At 31.4% G+C, this 19,247-nt stretch overlaps 1 protein-coding gene across 1 annotated transcript; it reads left to right on the plus strand.

The window, feature by feature from the left end:
* Nucleotides 1–12,033: 12,033 nt before the first annotated feature.
* LOC107869796 (glyoxylase I 4) lies at nt 12,034–14,125 on the plus strand. Its single transcript, XM_016716230.2, has 3 exons — nt 12,034–12,266; nt 12,898–13,012; nt 13,631–14,125. The coding sequence occupies exons 1-3, from the start codon at nt 12,100–12,102 to the stop codon at nt 13,940–13,942; spliced, it is 594 nt and encodes a 197-aa protein (XP_016571716.2). The 5' UTR covers nt 12,034–12,099; the 3' UTR covers nt 13,943–14,125.
* Nucleotides 14,126–19,247: the final 5,122 nt, after the last annotated feature.

The following is a 19,247-nucleotide window of genomic DNA, read 5'->3' on the forward strand; positions in this document are numbered from 1 at the left end:
CAGTAAAAAACTGGCCTCACCCTGTCTCTCCATCAGATATCAGGAATTTCTTGGGTTTGGACGGCTATTACAGACGATTTGTTGAGGGATTTTCTTCTATTGCATCCCCTATGTCCAGATTAACTCAAAATAAAGTCAAGTTTTAGTGGTCAGATCTTTGTGAGAAGAGTTTTCAGGAGTTGAAGACTTGACTCACCTCAGCTCCAGTATTAACTCTTCCAGATGGTTTTGTAGTGTATTGTGATGCATCCAGAGTAGGTTTGGGTTGTATTCTTATACAACAGGGTAAGGTCATAGCCTACGCCTCTAGACAGCTTAAGCCCCATGAGAGGAATTATCCTACTCATGATCTTGAGTTAGCAGTCGTAGTCTTTGCCTTAAAGATTTTGAGGCATTATCTATACAGTGTTCATGTAGATGTGTTCACTGATCATAAAAGTCTTCAGCATGTATTTTCTCAGAAAGATCTCAATCTGCATCATAAAAGGTGGTTAAAGCTCTTGAAAGATTATGACATGAGTGTTCTTTATCATCTGGACAAGGACAACGTAGTGGCCGATGCTCTCAGTAGACTATCCATGGGTAGTGCTTCTCATATTGAGGACAGTAAGAATAAGTTAGCTCAGGAAGTCTATTAGCTTGCCAAACTAGGCGTTCTCTTAGTCGATACAAAAGAGGGTGATATATGGGTTCAGAGTAGTTCGAAATCATCTCTAGTTTCTGAGGTAAAAGAAAAGCAAGATAGAGATCCCAGCCTTGTCAAGTTGAAAGAATCAGTCCAGGATTACAAAGTAGAGGTTTTCTCCCAAGGAGGAGATGGTGTCCTTTGTTATCAGGGTCGTCTCTGTGTTCCAGATATAGATGACTTAAGGCAGCAAATTCTTGTAGAAGCGCATGGTGTACGCTACTCTATTCATCCAGGGGCCATAAAGATTCATCCAGGGGCCACAAAGATGTACCACAACTTATGAGAAATCTATTGGTAGAGTGGGATAAAGAAAGACGTTGCAGAGTTTGTGGATAAGTGCTCTATATTTCATTCGATTAAGATAGAGCATCAAAATCCTAGTGGGTCCACACAAGATTTTAGTATTCCTACTTGGAAGTGGGAAGTTGTGAACATGAACTTCGTGACAGGTTTGCCTCAAACTCGTCATCAGTATGATTCAGTCTGGGTTATTGTAGACAGAATGACCAAATTATCTCATTTTCTTCCATTTCATACCTCTTATTCAGCCGAGGATAATGCCAAACTCTACATCAAGGAGTTGGTCAGATTGCACGGTGTTCCGTTGTCCATTATCTCAGACATAGGTACCCAGTTCACCTCTTATTTTTGGAAAACATTTCAAAAGGGTCTTGTTACCCAAGTTCATCTTAGTATAGCCTTTCATCCTCAGACAGATGGTCAAGCAGAAAGGACCATTCAGGCATTAGAAGATATGCTAAGGGCGTGTGCAATCGATTTCAAGGAAAGTTGGGATGACCACTTACGTTTGATTGAATTTGTATACAACAACAACTATCATTGCAGTATTCAGATGGCTCTATTCGAATATCTCTATAGTAGGAGATGTAGATCTCCAATTGGTTGGTTCGAAGTTAGTGAGGCCTCAGTCATAAGTCCTAACTTGGTATTCTATGCCTTAGAAAAAATCCAATTGATTAGAGAAAAACTCTGGGCTGCTCAGAGTCGACAGAAGTCTTATGCAGATATTCGTAGAAAAGATCTTAAGTTCGAGATTGGTGACTGTCTATCTAAAGATATCTCCCATGAAGGGAGTTAAGAGATTCGTTAAGAAGGTAAATCTCAGTCCCTGATATGTTGGTCCCTTCAAGATTCTCAGTTACTTTGGAAAGGTAGCCTATGAGCTTGAATTGACTTTAGATCTAGGCTCAGTTCATCCAGTCTTTCATGTCTCTTTGCTCAAGAAGTGCATAGGTGACCCATCAGTTGTAGTCCCTATTTAGAGCATTGATGTTCAGAACGCTCTCTTTTATGAAGAGATTCCAATCAAAATCTGGACTATCAGACTTGTAGATTGAGGAACAAAGAAGTCCCTCTAGTTAAGGTTCTTTAGCAAAATCAGTCCATCGAGGGAGCTACTTAGGAAGCAGAGGAAGATATGCGTACCAAGTATCCCCACCTCTTTTTCACCAACTCAAATTAAGCTCAAGGTAACACTTCTCCTTAAGCTTACTCAGTTTTATGTTCAGTGTTCATCACAAACTTGGTATGCAGTTTCATGCCCATATTCCCATTATAAACTTGGTATCAAGTACCATTCCATATTCAGTCATGCACTCATGTATCAGTTCAGTTATGTAATCATGCATCAGACATGCATTCTCATTGTGAGAAACTTAGTTCTTTAGAAAACTCAGTCATGCATTTATGAATTAGTTACACATGAATCAGATATGCATGTTCAATATTATATGTTCAGCTTGTTAGTCATGTCAGTCATGAGATCATGTTCTAGTTATTCATGTTCAATATGTACATCAGTTATCTTTTGTCCCCTCTCAGTCAGTCTCATTCGAGGACGAATGTTCTCAAGGGAGAGATATTGTAATACCTTATACTTTTTCCTAGTTGATTTCATCTTAAGAATGTCTAGTATTATCTTCTAAATTGAATGATGGTTATTCCATCAGGAATTTTCAATATTTTCACTTTTTGTCATGTGGGAAATTCAATAAGTTTCCATCTATATAATATTCGCCCAAATCCAATAACCGGGTCAGAAGTTACGACTATTTTAAGTTCCCATTGTAAAACAGTGCCATATTAGTCAGTGGCGCGCTGTTACACAAGAGGAAATGGCATTTGGCAAATTCCATTAGGGGTCTGCAATTATGGGGCATCGCGTTAGGGCCCAAATTCAGAATTGTCCGTTTTTCAGTGTCTCGGCACGATTTCTCCCGCGTTGCGCCAAAGTTTCAAGTCATAAAAGAAGTGGCAACACGATGGCCCCATGTCGCACCATCCCTCAATTTTCCAATTGTCAAAATCCAGTGACATGACGTGATAGCACCGCGTCGCGCTAAAGGTCCAGTTTGGAAAATTTTTACAATTTTAAAAGACGCATCCAAGGGTTAAAAGGGTCAATTTCCAACTCCTATTTAAACCCAATAACACGTTATTCAGCCACTTTTCACTCAAAATACACTCTCTTCTCTCAAAAACCTCTCAAGAACAACCTAGGGATTTTCATAGAAGATTCAGAATCAAGAATTTCTTCCGTCAATCTTTGTCTATTTACTAACTAAGGTATGCATAGTGTTCATTCATGGATTCCTTCCGTCCATGGAGCCCAAGAATCTCTTTTCAAAATTTAAGTTTATGGATTTCCTTATGAATTTCATGATTGGGCTTCTCTTATTCATGTGGATAATGAGAAATTGAATTCTACTCCCTGTTGGGTGATAAGTTCTTTGTGGGTTAAATTATTATAGATATAGATTCATGCAAACCTATGACTAAACCCTTGAATGATGAAATTAGAATTGAACCATGATGTTTAATTATTGTACAATGATGTTTACATGTACCATGCCTACAATATGTTTGATTAAATTCCTAGATAAAGAAAAAGTGCCTAACTAGCATGATACCATAAAATCCCCATGTATGTACAAGTTATACCTATCACATGTTTTGATGGAATGCTTCTATAAATGTATTATGGATTATGATGTTAGTTATATGTTCAAGTAAGTTATGCTTGGTCAGTTTCCATCCATCGAGTCCTGGGGGTACTTGTACCCGAAATATTAGCTGTGTGCCTTGAGCCATGTAATGTTTCCACGATAATCTCAGTCAAGCTATAATCCTTAGACTTCAGATAGTCTTATGACTCAGGAAATCTCCATGATCTCATGAACTCAGTCAATTATCAGATGTCAGTAGTATTTCGTCAGTGAATGGAAGTCATTAACTCAGTCCATGTTCAGTTCAGTAAATCATGTTCAGTGTCTATTCAGATGGGAGTAGAAATTAGCACCGAGTGAACCCAAGGGTGGGAACTCACCTGTTATATGAGGGTGTGATTCTTAGAAACAATCATTGCGTTCCAGAACTATGTAGCCAGCATAGGTTGAGACATCACAGCCTGCTATATGAGGGTAGATGAGGTGATTTAACCTGCTATATGAGGGTTCCCGCCATTTTTATTAGAGTTACCTGTTATATTAAGGTCACTCACATGTTGTCCTTACCAGTGAGGCGGACCCTAATTCAGGTATAATGCGTCATTTGGGGCATGTCATTTAGATGACTACCTCCCACAGTCTCAGTATTAGTCTTAGTAAAAGAACTCAAATAGTTTTTCAGAATTTAGGACTGTCAGATACAGTCAACTCAGATACAGTACGGAACTCAGCTAGTTCCATCAGATCAGGACTGTCAGATACAGTCACTCATGTTATCAGTTATCAGAATTCAGACATTAGTCATGTTAGTCATTAGCATACTCATGTCATCACAATTTCAGATATAGTTACTATGTATGCATGCATGTATTCTCACGTTCATATTAGTTAGTTAGCCAGTATTGTTCATGCATATGAACCCCATGCATTCATCTTACCTCACATGCATACTAGTACATTCAAAGTACTGACGTATTTGCGTTATGGTGTCTTATACCATAAGTTCAGAGACACGAGCTCCAGAGCATCACTAGTTTCTAGATATCAGCGGTCAGAGTTAGCAGTGAGTCCTCATTCTTCAAGGACATGATTATTTCTCTATTATCTCATTAATTAGTTTATTAGTTGGAGTTAATTGGGGACATGTTCCATCAACTCCTTACTCGGACAGTTCAGCCAGTTAGAGGCTTTCTAGACTATCATGTTTCAGACTTCAGTATGTTCAGTTTTATTTTGGGTATTCTATTATCCCACACAGATGTTATATCATTCAGATCATGTTCAGTATTAAACCTTAAGGCCTTTCAATGCATGATTCTGCATTATTATGTCATATTACACAGTGTATAGGTACATATATCAGTCATGGATTAGCTTGTGGTCCTTCGGGATAATGAGCACCGTGTAGCATTTCGGGTACCAGATTTGGGGTGTTACAAAGAGTATCCACCATTATCCTAAAATAACAACGATAAATTAGAAAATTGTATTATGTGATGAACATAAATAAATTTTTATTTAAACGAAAACACATCTTTTCAACCGCACAGTTGTAGAATTTTTTATCTGAATTTTGGTCGGTTCGTGATGTCTTTAAAATAGCGAAATTACCACAATGACTCATATAAGTACTTTTGAACGTTTAAGATTGTTGAAACATTGTTATTGTTGAAGCAAAATGAGAAAGAGATGAATAAATGAGCATGAAGGAGTTCAAAAAGATCCCTTTCATTTATATAGTAGAGCTACCAAAATCTGACCGTTGAAAATTGTACCTTTTTTACTGTTGGTAAAGGATCAGACCGTTGGAGATAATTCAAATGGTTTATCATTTACTTCAAAGAGGCTCTAAAGAATGTTTATGTCTTCTATAATTGACTACGTGAAATATGTATTATATAATGATGTCTTTGTTGATGATTCAGTTTATAGATATTATCAATTTAAACGTTGGTCAATTATCGACTTACGAAATGGTCTATGCTCAACTTACTAAATATATGGACAGTTTAATAAATAATGATTAAAAAAATAAAAAATTAAAGTATGTAAATTAACATCATTCAAACATTATAAAGCAATTTAGATACATCAATTGTGACACACAATCACTTTTGAATGTGAGCGAGTGTTATCTAAGGTACGCTATAGTTTTACATCATTGATATGAGACTAAAAAGGAGAGAAATAAAATAAATTAAAATAAAATATAATAAATATGAATCATCTAAGCACTAAAGAACAACTATATATCATGACATGAGATTAGACGTGTGTAATGAGCATAAGGAAGAGGGATGGTTGTCACTTGTGGGTGTTCTTGGGACAAGTAATGTTTGAGAACAAGAAGTACTTCTCAATGCAAACATTTGTTCTGAGTAATTGGTTGTTACTACCACTGCCCTCCCTTATACTTATTTGATAAAGTATTCAATTATTTTGTACTCTCATATTATAATATTAGTCACTTTACATTGCGTAAATGATATCTATTTATTTTATTTCTCTTTTTTCTAATCTTATCTCCTTTGAAAATAGACCCAATTGGTCGATATATGACTATTAATATAATTTGGTATAGATAAAGATATTTATCTATAATGTATGCAAGATATCATCATAGGTCTATTGACAAGTAAGATGAGATTAAAAAAGGGAGAAATAAAATAAAATAAAATAAATAAACATTATTCACGCAATATAAAGTGACTAAATATCATAATATGAGAGTACAAAATAATTGGACACTCGATCAAATAAGTTATACACAATGGATACTTGATTAATATAGTGTAGTTTAGAACAATACAGTTCATTACTGAAACTTTTATGATGGCTCCATTTTGTAAATGAAAGTTTCTCTTTTTGTATTTTATGGTGGAATTTTGTCCGAACATTAGTATATGTAAGTGCAATGAACTTAATAATGAATAAACTTTCATTTATTTACAACTTTTTGTTTAATTTATCTTCAGCATTGTGTTTAATCTATGTACAACTTTATGTTTAATTTATCCTTCATTTATGTATTATGAACTTATGTCTTCTAAAATCATCAGTACAATATGTTTAAATAGTTCTAAAGACTGTTTCGTTAAACATAAGAAAGAAAATATTGAAGATATAATTGACTACACAAAATATGTATTATATACAAATGTCTTTGTTGATGATTTAGTTTATAAACTTATTATCGATTTAAACGCAAGTCGATTATCGACCTAAGCAATGGTCTATGCTCAAGACAGTTTAAAATAATGACAAACAAAAGAGAAATTAAATTAAATTAAATTAAAGTATGTCAATTAACACCATTCAAACATTGTAAAACCATTTAGATACATCAATTATGATACCTAATCACTTTTGAATGTGATCAGATGTTATTTAAGGCACGCTATAGTCGTAGATCATTGATATAAAATTAAAAATGGGAAGAAATAAAATAAATTAAAATAAAATAAATATAAATCACCCAAGTACTAAAGAACAACTACATATCATGACATGAGATTAGACATGTGTAATGAGCATAAGAAAGAGTGATGGTTATCACTTGTGGGTGTTCATGGGATAAGTAATGTTTGAGAACAAGATTTTGTACTCATTTGATAATGTTATACACAATGGATACTTGATTAAGGTGAGATCAAATGAGTAATTTTATACACAATGGATACTTGATTAAGAATTTCAATTCATCTTTTCTTCATTCAAATATACCCACACACCAATATGCAATCACATTGATCGGGTCATTGTATTGTGTTTTTGAAAAATAAATAATTTCTTCGAATTTGAAATTTGCATATGTATTTTTTAAATCAATACAAAATAAATAAAATATAATCAATTCAACATAATTTTATGTATGGAATTGAAAGAATTTGAATAGTGAAAAAGATTGAAATTACATGTGACATTTCAGCTTCCTTCATGTTATATCATGATTGAATATAAATTATCATCATTCAAATTGTGAGAAAATCATTCTGCCTTTTTTATTTTTTTCCATTTGAATAACGTCAGCTTCAATTAAAATACTTAAGTCAGTATTATAATAGAATTTCTCACTGTAAATATCAAAATTATTTGAGAAATTTTGATTGAATAGATAAAAAAAACCGTGATATCTCATCTACCTTCTTATTGTATCATGATTGAATGTTAATTATCACCCTCCATATTTTCACACAATCGATTCGTTGTTTTCAATTTTTTTCTTTGAATAACCGTAATTTCAATTAAAATACTTTAGTCAATATTGTCATCCAATTGAACGTCTTAAATACCACCCTTAATTGAGAGATTTTGTGTTTCAATTAGTATATTTTGTTGATTTATTGAAGAATATTATTGGAGAAAAATATTTTGGAGAAGAAGTTGCTTTAAAACCGTTTGAGAGAAATTGGGGGTAATTGATTTCCTTTAATAATTACCATCTATTTTAAAGGGTATTCTTTTTTACCAAAAATAGAAAACACGTTTTTGAAAATAAAAAATGATATTTTCATTTTTTTTTCTTAAAAAAAAAACTTGCTATAAGTTACAAACTAAAAAGAATTACTATAAACTTGCATTAAATAATCTAATATTGTATATTTAGATTTTTCTCCCTAATTATTCTAATTTTGTATTTTGATGATTATCGAGAGGAAATAGAGAATAGACACCTACTATTTTCTCTAGTCCAAAATAAATAAATTTTTTGCCTCAATGCAGATTTATTTAAAAAGAGAGGATCTTTCAAAAATAGCAGCATTTGCTATAAAATCCACCTTCCAAAGCCATATTTTACATAATTACCATTTATAACCGTTGTATTCGATTTATGCCCGTTGTATTCGATTTTACAGATAGTATGTATTCATATAAAATATGAATACAATCCCTATTTAGTCGCGCCAAAAATGAAATTCAATATTTTAAAAAGAAAAAAATCTCAGTCACGCTTATCTCGTTGAACTGAATATTTTTTTGCTTAACACTGCCATTATCCCTTTTTATCTTTTTTTATTTTTTGTGTTTTTCCGTTTTTTCTTCTTCTTTTTTCTATTTCTTTCTATTTTTATTTTTTTCATTTCTTTCTTTTTATTTTTTTTGTTTTTCTCTCTCTTTAATCTCTAACTTCTATTTCTCTTTGTTCTTTTCTTTTCTTCTTTGATTTTTTTAATTTTTTACTTATTTTCTTTATTATTTTTTTGTTCTATTTTATATTTTTTGTATTTTCGAAAAATATGACTAGTCGAGCACAAGTCATGGATGATAACGTAAATACCACAATTGTTTATCGTATTTATAGTCACACCGTCATTTATATTTTTGTATTTATTGATACAAATGTATTTGTATTTTAAAGTTCACACTTGTATTTATATTTTATAGTTCGCATTCATATTTGTATTTAATAGTTCACACTTGTATTTGTATTTGTATTTGTTAGTTTGCGCCATCATTTATATTTTATATAATTCACAATTGTATTTTAAAGAACTATTTTATATTTGTATTTTATAATTGATGCATATTATATTGGATTATATTTATATTATGATTTTATTGTGTTTGTATATTTAGATTATATTTGGATTATACTTGTATTTGTATTCTATTTTCTTCATTACCTTTTTATTTTTAAGAAATTATTTTGTATTTGTAAGTTGATTGCATATTGTATTTAGTCATGACTATGTACAATTTATCATTTGTATTTGTATACAAACAAGTGCATTAATTGTATTTTCTTGATTCTAAAATATATAAATATGTAATGTATCATTTGATACAAATGTGCCGCTTTGTATCTGTATATCAAAATTATCATCTATATTTGTAAATAAACAAATATCACTTGATACAAATACAATAACAAACAAATGAAATAAATGATTTTACAAATACAAATACGATATGTATTTGTATATATTGTATTTGTATAAAAATTGAGTTATATTTATTTATATCAATAAATACAACTCGTATCAATAAATACAAACAAGTATTCGTGGAAAGAAAATCAATTGTTCCTTTTCAATAATTAAAAAATACAAATGATAGTTCACACTTGTATTTATATGTTATAGATCGAATTTGTAATTTGTATTTTATAGTTCACACTTGTATTTATATGTTATAGTTCGCATTTGTATTTGTATTTTATAGTTCGCACTTGTATTTATATGAGATAGTTCGCATTTGTATTTGTATTTTATAATTCGCACTTGTACTTGTGTTTGCTAGTTCGCACAAATGAAAAGAAGGAGAAAAATTGAAAAGAAAAAAAGGAGAAAAAATGAGAGAAAAAGGAGAAAAAAAAAGAGAGTAATAGAAAATAAGAAAAAAAATACAAAATAAAAAGGAAAAAAAGGAAAAAATAAAGGAGAAAAAAAAAAAAAAAAAAAAAAAACAAGAAGAAGAAAAAGGAGAAAAAGGAAAAGGAAAAAAAGAAAAAGAAAAAAAATGAATAAAAAATAAAAAGAAAAAAGTGAAAAAAGAAAAAATAAAGAGAAAACAACAAAAAAACTGAAAAGGGAAAAAAAGAAGAAGAGAATAATAGAAAATAAAAAAAGAAAGAAAATATATGAGAAAGGCTATGAATTATAATTAGGAATAATTAATAGGCAAGATGGAGCAATTAATTATAATTAATTAAAAATTAGGCTTTAAGTGGTAATAAAAGTCGAATAATGACTAATTCGGATAATTTTTTCTTAAAAAAATTAGGACATAAATTATAATTTACTTTTCATTTATACCTTTTTAGATATTATCAAACTATTATTGAAATTTCAGTCACATTAAAATAAAATCAATTAAATCTCTTGAAACTCATCATCTATAAAGTATAAATAAAAGATAAAATTGAAAGAAATTACAATATGTCTTTTGAATAATAAATAATTCACTTATTTTAGACATTAAAAAATAGTTCAAAAAATCGCTTGTTTTGGACTAGAGGAAGTACTTCGCCAATTGAATCAGGGAGAGACTAACCAAGGCTGTCATGTAGTGATATGTACTTATTTTTAATAAGAGTTTTTGGGTTCAAGTTTTGCATATGAATCATCATTGTTAGGAAGCATTTTAAGCTTAATATCAAATTTTTTTGACATAAATTTAAATTTCATTAAGTCACAATACAAAGATATTGAATAAAAAAAAAAATTAGAATGGAGAAAGGGTGACACTTGATATCCAATATGTCTACATTTCATCTTATCCCCTAAGAAGAAAATATAGTACGAATTGCCAACGCGCTTTTGACAAGTTTTGGTAGCTTCGTTATACGTAGCATCGTAAACTTTTTTTTTTTCCTTATTTGGTGTTCGATATTTTATATTAAAATCTGACTAATCTAAAATTCGTACTGCATAGGGTTCATTTAGAGGAAGCACTTCCTATAGCATAGTAAGCTCGATAAGCTCAATACCTGCACTTAATATTATTTATTTAGGTCAGGCCCAGAGTGGTCCCCCCCCTCCCCGACACCTACGGAGTAGGTATGAACCGGGTCATCCCTTTTAGTGTATACTTAAATTACTTTTAATTGAAGTTTCGTCATAGATTTAGTAAAAAATTGAAAAAAAGGTGTTGAAGTTGTGTTAAAAATAGTTTTGGAACTAGAAGTTATATTTGAACATGCATTTTACTTGAATTTTTTTTAAGTTTTGTGAGTAGAGGTGAAATTAAACTTCAAATTCTAAATTCTCATTGTTTGGTAGAATATATAAGAATAATGCAAAATATATTATAGTAATAATGCAAGTATTAGTTATGCTTGCATTAACTATGCTGAAATTATTTCTTATGCAATGTTTGATTTGGTGTGTTAATAATAATTTTCATTGCATATTTTTATATAAAAAAAATATTTACAAAAATACCCTCTACAAATATAATGAAAACAATGTGAAAAAGATTTTGAGGAACTATTGTATCTTCACACATGCTAATGCATGCATTAAAGTCTATTGTATTGTGAATACTGAGGGGTTTCGATGAATTAGTTAAGTATAACATAATACCAACAATTTTTCTTGCATTGGTTATACATAGATTGAAAAAATGTATCAAACAAGATATTAATAATACACAAAACTAATACATACATTATTTTTTTCTAATGAACCTACCAAACTATTAATTTTTCCCCCCTTTAACACGAGGGAAGTACGTATCTTTGAACACTCAAACGTCTTGTCCTATAAGATGTGTAAATAGGTTTACATTCACTTTCACACAACTTAATAATGTTTGTCCTATAGTACCATGACAAGAACTTACTAAGAAGGTTCCTAAATATCGCTTCTAATAAGTTGTAAGTAGTTGGATAATGGAAACTTTCCAATACACACTTATAAATAGGCAACATATCTAGGCTAATTTGATCATCCAAACACAAATTAATTAAGTTATATAAGTGAAAGAAAAAAGCAGAGAAGAAAGATGAATATGGAGATTGAGGAAGTGAGTTACCAAGCATTGCCTCTACTTTCATTGAACCATGTTTCTTTGTTGGTGAAAAATGTTTGGAATTCTGTGAGATTCTATGAAGATGTCTTGGGATTTTGTCTTATCAAACGCCCTTCTTCTTTTAATTTTAATGGAGCCTGGTTAGTATTGATTCAAAATTTAAATTTTATACGTCTAAATTTTTTTTTAGATCTTCATTATCGAACACATTGCATTTTTAAAAGTTAGTTTAGTAGATTTATGAAGTTCTGCTTGCAGAAGTAGATTTACAGTAATTATGTTTGAGTCATCAATTATAATACCCTATTTTGATGCAAGCTAAAAGTGGCAATTACCTCAAAAAACAATAGGAAAAAATTATTTCCCTAGCTAGCTACACCAAAGTTATGTTTTTATAGGTCGCGCATACTAGGGTTTTAGGAGTAGGACTAACTAATGAGTATGGTTGATTAGCACCATTATTTATGAATGGAGTTGGCTCAATACTATTTTTTGATGTATATATATATATATATATATATATATATATGCTTCATATTGAAAATACTCAATTCAGTTGAACTCATTTAATTAATGAATTGGCTCAATAATATTTTATATATATATATACTTCATATTGAAAATACTGGATCCAGTTGAACTAGTTTAATTATATACTCCATCAGCCTATGCATGTAATATCACCTACAAATATTATATTGGGGCATATTCATAAACTTTGAAATGTTTAAGAATATGATAAAATTTTAACTTTATTTTGAAATTTTGAAGGCTTTACAATTATGGCATTGGGATTCACTTGCTTGAGAATAAAACCATGGAGGACTTGGATATTAACGATGAACCACGCCCTATTAATCCAAAGGATAACCACATTTCCTTTCAGGTAAATTATTTGTTTTTCTTTCTTAATTTCTCTATGTCTACTAGTCAAATACGATCATATAAACTAAAACAGACGGAGTATATATATATATGCATGCTCGTCTACTAAATTTCTCTAGTTATATATTATCTTCCACCAATAAAATATTAGTGCATTATTCTTTCCGTTAGATAATTGGGAACTGGGAAAAAATCAACATTTTCACATCAGCTGGAATTTAAACCCTAGTTTCCCAAGATTTTTACTCACTTTATCGACAACTAGGCCATACATGATACACCTATGTTGTTTCTATCTTATTAGTATTACTTTGTACTTATTGATGAGAAGAAAACATCTAGGAAATCCTTTGATAACCGGCATTCCAATTTCTCAATGTTGTTCCACGATCAAGACAACTGGTTGAATCCCGTGAAACCATTTCATAAAAGTTCATTGATATATATCTTCTTTTTATAAAGCAAATTCGTTTGACTTATGGTGGGATCTGAACCCTAATTTCCCATGGTTTACATCTCACTTCACTGATCGCTAGGCCATCGTTCTGATACACTTACTATGTTAATTTCCTATTTTTTTTATTGATGTCATGTCATGTCATGTTTTGGTATTAAGCAGTGCAGTGATGTTAACTTGGTGAAGAGGAGGTTAGAGGAGATGGAAATGAGGTATGTGACAGCAGTGGTAGAGGAAGAAGGGATCAAAGTGGATCAAGTATTTTTCCATGATCCAGATGGCTATATGATTGAAATTTGCAATTGTGACAACATTCCAATTGTGGCTATTCCTTCAAGTTGTCTACTTAAGCCCAATAAATTTGGAACTTACAATAGCAAGATGTCGATTGCTACCCCTAATTATAGTTGTGGTTTTATGGAAACTCTCATGATGGAGAACTTAAGCATGGACATGCTAAACTTTTCCTTCTAGTGGGGTGTCTTGAATCTTTTAAAAGTTAATTTGTAATTGAAGGGGGCAAAATGATGTCTACATAAGGTTATTTGCTTATTCTTACATGCAAAAAGATGTGTATCTGCATGTTCAAATTCTATAGTTTGGTTGTATGTGCAACTATGGTTCAATGAATAAAAGTATAAGAAAGATGTTTGATTGTGTTTATGTTTTCCTAAGTTTGAGATCATATTGTTAACTTGGTCGTTTGTGTTCTTTAAAATTTTGTTGGAAGCATGAAATTTAAAGTTTTGAGTTCCTAATAATTTCAAATCAAAAAGAAAGAGAGAGACAAAATAATATTTTTTTTTTAAAAAAGACAAAAGTGACGTTTAATAGTGTCCAAAGGGAAATAGAAGCTTAATTTGCCGGAAAACCACAATTTCTGTTAGTAATGGCTTTCCAACTAGAAATATCTTTTACATTTACACAGAATTTATACAAATTTATTCGTTCTTTGGAATTGGAGCGGAGTTACTTTTTATCCGGGATTCATCCGAACCTTATTCAACGGAAGATTATATTATTTTTATGTGGTTAAAAATAATTTTATGTATATACAGTACATGTTGAATCCTCTTCAGTTATTTCGTATGTTTAGTTTTGACCTCTCCTTAATGAAAATTCTAACTTCATCACTATTTAAAAGCTACACCCGATATATAACAAGTTGACAGCGATCGGATTTATCTGATCGCTATTAATTTTTATGGATCGAAATCTCACTTTTAGGGACCATTTTTTCCTTTGGTATTGACTATTTTCTTATAGTGTTTTGTTCTTTTCCCCATCGAAATTGCCTATTTCTAGATCCCACCCAGCCTACAAAGAAAAGAAAAAATATGGAGTGCTAAATTGGTGGAAATTATAATTTAGTTTCTCAAGAAAAGACAGTTTTATTGGTAAATTAATATCTAAAACGAGTTACGTTATTGTTTTAGCTGAAATAAATTCAATGGTGGACACATCTACTTAGTCACTAAAACACAAGATTTTAAACTCCTCCTCCTACCATGTGTGTAGCTCTATCATCCTAAAAAAAATTACATTTCATGTCCACGTCACATAAATTAATGTTATATCATAAATATCTTTATTAATTAATTTTAAAATTATTAAATTAAATAAAAAATAGCCCACCTATCAATCCGAACCACATCATAAAAAATTACACCTTCAAAATGCAGAAATTTCCACAGCTCCAAATCCGAACACCACATCTTCTGACAGAATAATTTCTGCATTTTTGGAAATTTCTTCAAAATGCAAAATGTAGGAAATGCAGAAATTTCCACAGCTCCAAAACCCAACTACATCTTCCACCGACACCACCCATCTTCACCCACCCAACCACCATCACTACTATCTTCACCCTCCCAACCACAACTTAAAACAAAAAAAAAACTATGTCAATTCATAGTGTATTCAGCCTCGAAAACTCATAAGCAAATAAAAGAACACGAAAAAAGGCTCAAAAAATGAGGGTTCTCTTTCAAGAACTTACAGCTCCAAAATGTAGAAATTTTTAGTTAACCAACAACTCACCATATCTTCCAATCATCGTCACTTTCGACCAAACTCGAATCACCTGAATCAATCCAATCCAAACACCGACAAATCGGGCAATTCAAAACCCTCATAAGTCAATTATCCGCACAATTCACATGGAATAAATGCCGACAATCAAACAATTCTTTACAAAATCGCCATCCTTAAATCCTTCCAAACAAATTAAGAAATGATGTGTTTATGATTGTCGGAACACGGTGGTTGTGGTGACGACGGTGATGGCGGTGGAAGGTGGTGGAGATGATTAAGAAGTGGAGGAGAACCTTAAAACTAAGAAAAGGGAAAGGAATAATGTCAATTTTTGTTTTTTTAGATAATTTTTTTAAAAAGGTGGGACGTTGGGGCCTGTACCCCTTTTTTGTTTGTATCACACACTCTCACGTATGTCAAAACAAGAGTTTAAAAAAATTACTCCTTTTTCATTTTATATGTTATCATTTTTTTTTTCGTCCCAAAACGAATATGAGTTTTTTTATTTGGTAACTATTTAAAGACATAATTATATTTTCACCCTTATTTGTCCCATTTATAAAGGTTCACTTAATTAAAAATAATAACAGTACATTATTTTAATGAAGGACAATTTGATAAAAAGTATCAAGTCTTTACTTATTTCTTAAACTCCGTATAAGATCAAATGGTGACATATAAAATAGGACGAAAAAAGTATTTTTTTTATTGAATTAAAGGATTTAGATGAGAAAAAGATAAGTAAAAGTATCCATTTTATAAACTCAGATAAGTACAAGGATGGATCTGATTAATTCATTATTTTATAATCTTTATCCAGTATATGGATCAAAAACATTTAACAATTCAAAATCTTCCCCAATCACTGTTTTTTTATGTATTAATGCGCATTATAATCATTCCAATACACGTTGCTTAAAAAAGGACTTCGTATACAAATTAAACAAAATCTAACCTCTTTTTCTTCGTCGTGGTTTCTTTTCCCAGCAAGAATCATAGTAACTACAAGTATAAGACCTCCCAATAACGTCACCTTATTATAACGATATTTTATTATATTAATCTAATTTTTTTAAGAGCTAATTTTTCATGTTATATTTTACTCCTCTATAACGACATTCTACTATAACGATAATGACATTTATTACAGTGATAGATTCTTTATAAAATTACATATCTATAACATCATTCTCAAATATTATGTAATAAATAGTAGTCGCGCGATAAGCGAAGCTTTTTTTTAGGAATAATTATTAAATAATGTTAGCTTATTCACTTTGAAATAATAAAATTAATCAGTTCATTGCTTGATTTTATCATTAATACCTTTAAGTATTTTTTATATTTATTATTATATCTTCTAAATGAATTCAACTAAAATCTTCCGTACCACTCTCAAAATCATTCATTCTATGTTCTATGTTTTGATGATGAATAATTAATACATTCAAAGATCAGGTCCGTCATATGCTACTTTCTAGGACTGCTGAGGGACAATTGTACACTGTTGCACTCTACACAGTGTTGTCCTGTAGGATCATCATTGTGCAAGTGCGCAGTTTACAATGTGGGACACCTGGCCCAATCGAATTTCCACTCAGTCTCTCTCAAAACATATATAAGCAAAGGCGATCAACTTGGTGACCTAGTTTTTGTGAAAATCATCTTCTCCAATATTAAGCAAAAGCTTCTCCGACTCAAGATCAAAAGTTAATCTTAGAGACCTGATTGTTCTTTAACTTTTGTTATCTTGAGTCTTGTTCTAAAATTGAGTTTACTCCCGTGATTGTGAGTAAAATCTGTTTTGATTATGTTGAGTGTTATCTTAGGTAGAGTTACCTGAGGTCAATCGATTAGAGCTAGTTGATTGAGTGAAAGTGTGACGGTTGTCTCGTTGATTTGTAATAGAGGTATTACAAGGATTAGAATTTAGAGTTAAATCCTTTGAAGTTTGTGGAAGTATGTAATCAAGCATTTGCTTGATTATAGTAAAATTTGAGAAATCCTGTGTGGACAGGTCATGATTTTTCTTCCTTGAGCAAGGAGGTCTCCACGTAAAATCTCTGGTGTTGTTTTGTTTCTGCGAGTTTATTTTTAGTTTCTTTATTATAGTTGAAAAATATTTCATCAGGGACCTTGTCCCCAACTGGTGGTGAATTCATACAGTTCACCAATTGGTTTCAAAGCAGTACACTCTAAACGATTAACACCTAAGTGGACCTTGAGTCATGGCAGCATCACCAAACTTGGAGAAAAGATAATTAACCACCAGACCACCTCGTTTTAATAGGCAGTATTATGGTTGGTGGAAGACAAGGATGTATGACTTTATAATGGTTGAAGATTGTGAGTTATGGGATATAATCTATGTGGGCCACATGTTCCTATGAGAGAAGTTAAGGAATGAGAAATTACTAAGTTGGTTCTCAAAACTCAAAGGAAATACGATGAATAGGATTGCAAAAAGATAGACAAGAATTTTAAGGCTAAGAAACTTCTGGTATATAATAGGACCTGATGAGTACAATTACATTTCTTCTTGTGAAAGTGCAAATAAAATTTGAAATCGTCTAAGGGCTACTTATGAAGGAACCAGTCAGGTCAAAAGGTCTATATGCTTACTACCCAATATGAAGCCTTCACTATGAAGGAAAGTGAAACTACTCAGGAGATGCACATCAGGTTCACCTCTATCACAAATAAATTACACTGTCTTTGTGAATTCATTCTACCTAGCAAACAGGCAAGAAAAATATTGAGTGTACTACCTAAGTCATGGGAGACTAAGGTGAATGTCATTTCTGAAGCAAGAGATCTTAAGACTCTCACTATGGATGAGTTAATTGGAAATCTGAAGACCTATGAGCTGAAGGAGCAACAAAACCAAGAGAAGAAAGAGCCTAAGAAAGAGAAATCTTTGGCCTTAAAAGCCTTAAATCTAATTCTAGTGAGGATGATGAGGATGTTGCCTACTTAACTCAAAAATTATTAGGGCTATGAAGAGGAGTGAAAGATTTCAAAAGAAGATAGCAACAACAGACTTGCAGGTGCAAATAATTTGTGCCACAAATATAGTAAACCAGGACATTTCATCAAGAATAGTTCGTTACACAAAATTGACTATCAAGAACACATGAAGTCTGAAGGAGACAAAGGAAAGAAGAATGACCCAATCCCAGACAAGTCCAAGAGAAAAGCTACAACAGATTGTGTAGTTAAGCAAGCCTTAGATGCCTGGGCTACTCATCAAATGAATCAGATGAGTCAAAAAAACCTAAAGATGCCTCTATGTTTGCCATAAAAGATGATAAAACAACTTACAATTCCATTTTTGCTCTCATGGAATAATCATATGATGATGAAGATGATGAGGTAACTCCTCTTAATATTAAGCAGAACATGAATGACTATACTCCTAAGAAGCTAAGAAAACTTGCAAATGTTTTGACTGATTCTCTATGGGAGCTTACTATTGAGAATGATCTTCTTGAAAAGAAGGTATAAAATCTTTAATGTGAAAAAATAGCTCTAACCATTCAAATTTCTGATCTAGGAGAACACTCTCTAAAACTATATTCTGAAAATAAGAAGATGTTGGAAAAAAATAAAGAGATTAGTTAAATCTAATTGTACTGGAAAAAGTAAAACTAGTAATCCTCAACTTGAGCTTGAGGAGAAGCTGAATAAGTCTCAGAAGCTTCTTATATCTTCTCTAGAGAAAAATGTTGAACTAGAAAGAGACATG

Source organism: Capsicum annuum, chromosome 4 (assembly GCF_002878395.1).
Source record: "Capsicum annuum cultivar UCD-10X-F1 chromosome 4, UCD10Xv1.1, whole genome shotgun sequence".
Taxonomy (NCBI): Eukaryota; Viridiplantae; Streptophyta; class Magnoliopsida; order Solanales; family Solanaceae; genus Capsicum; species Capsicum annuum.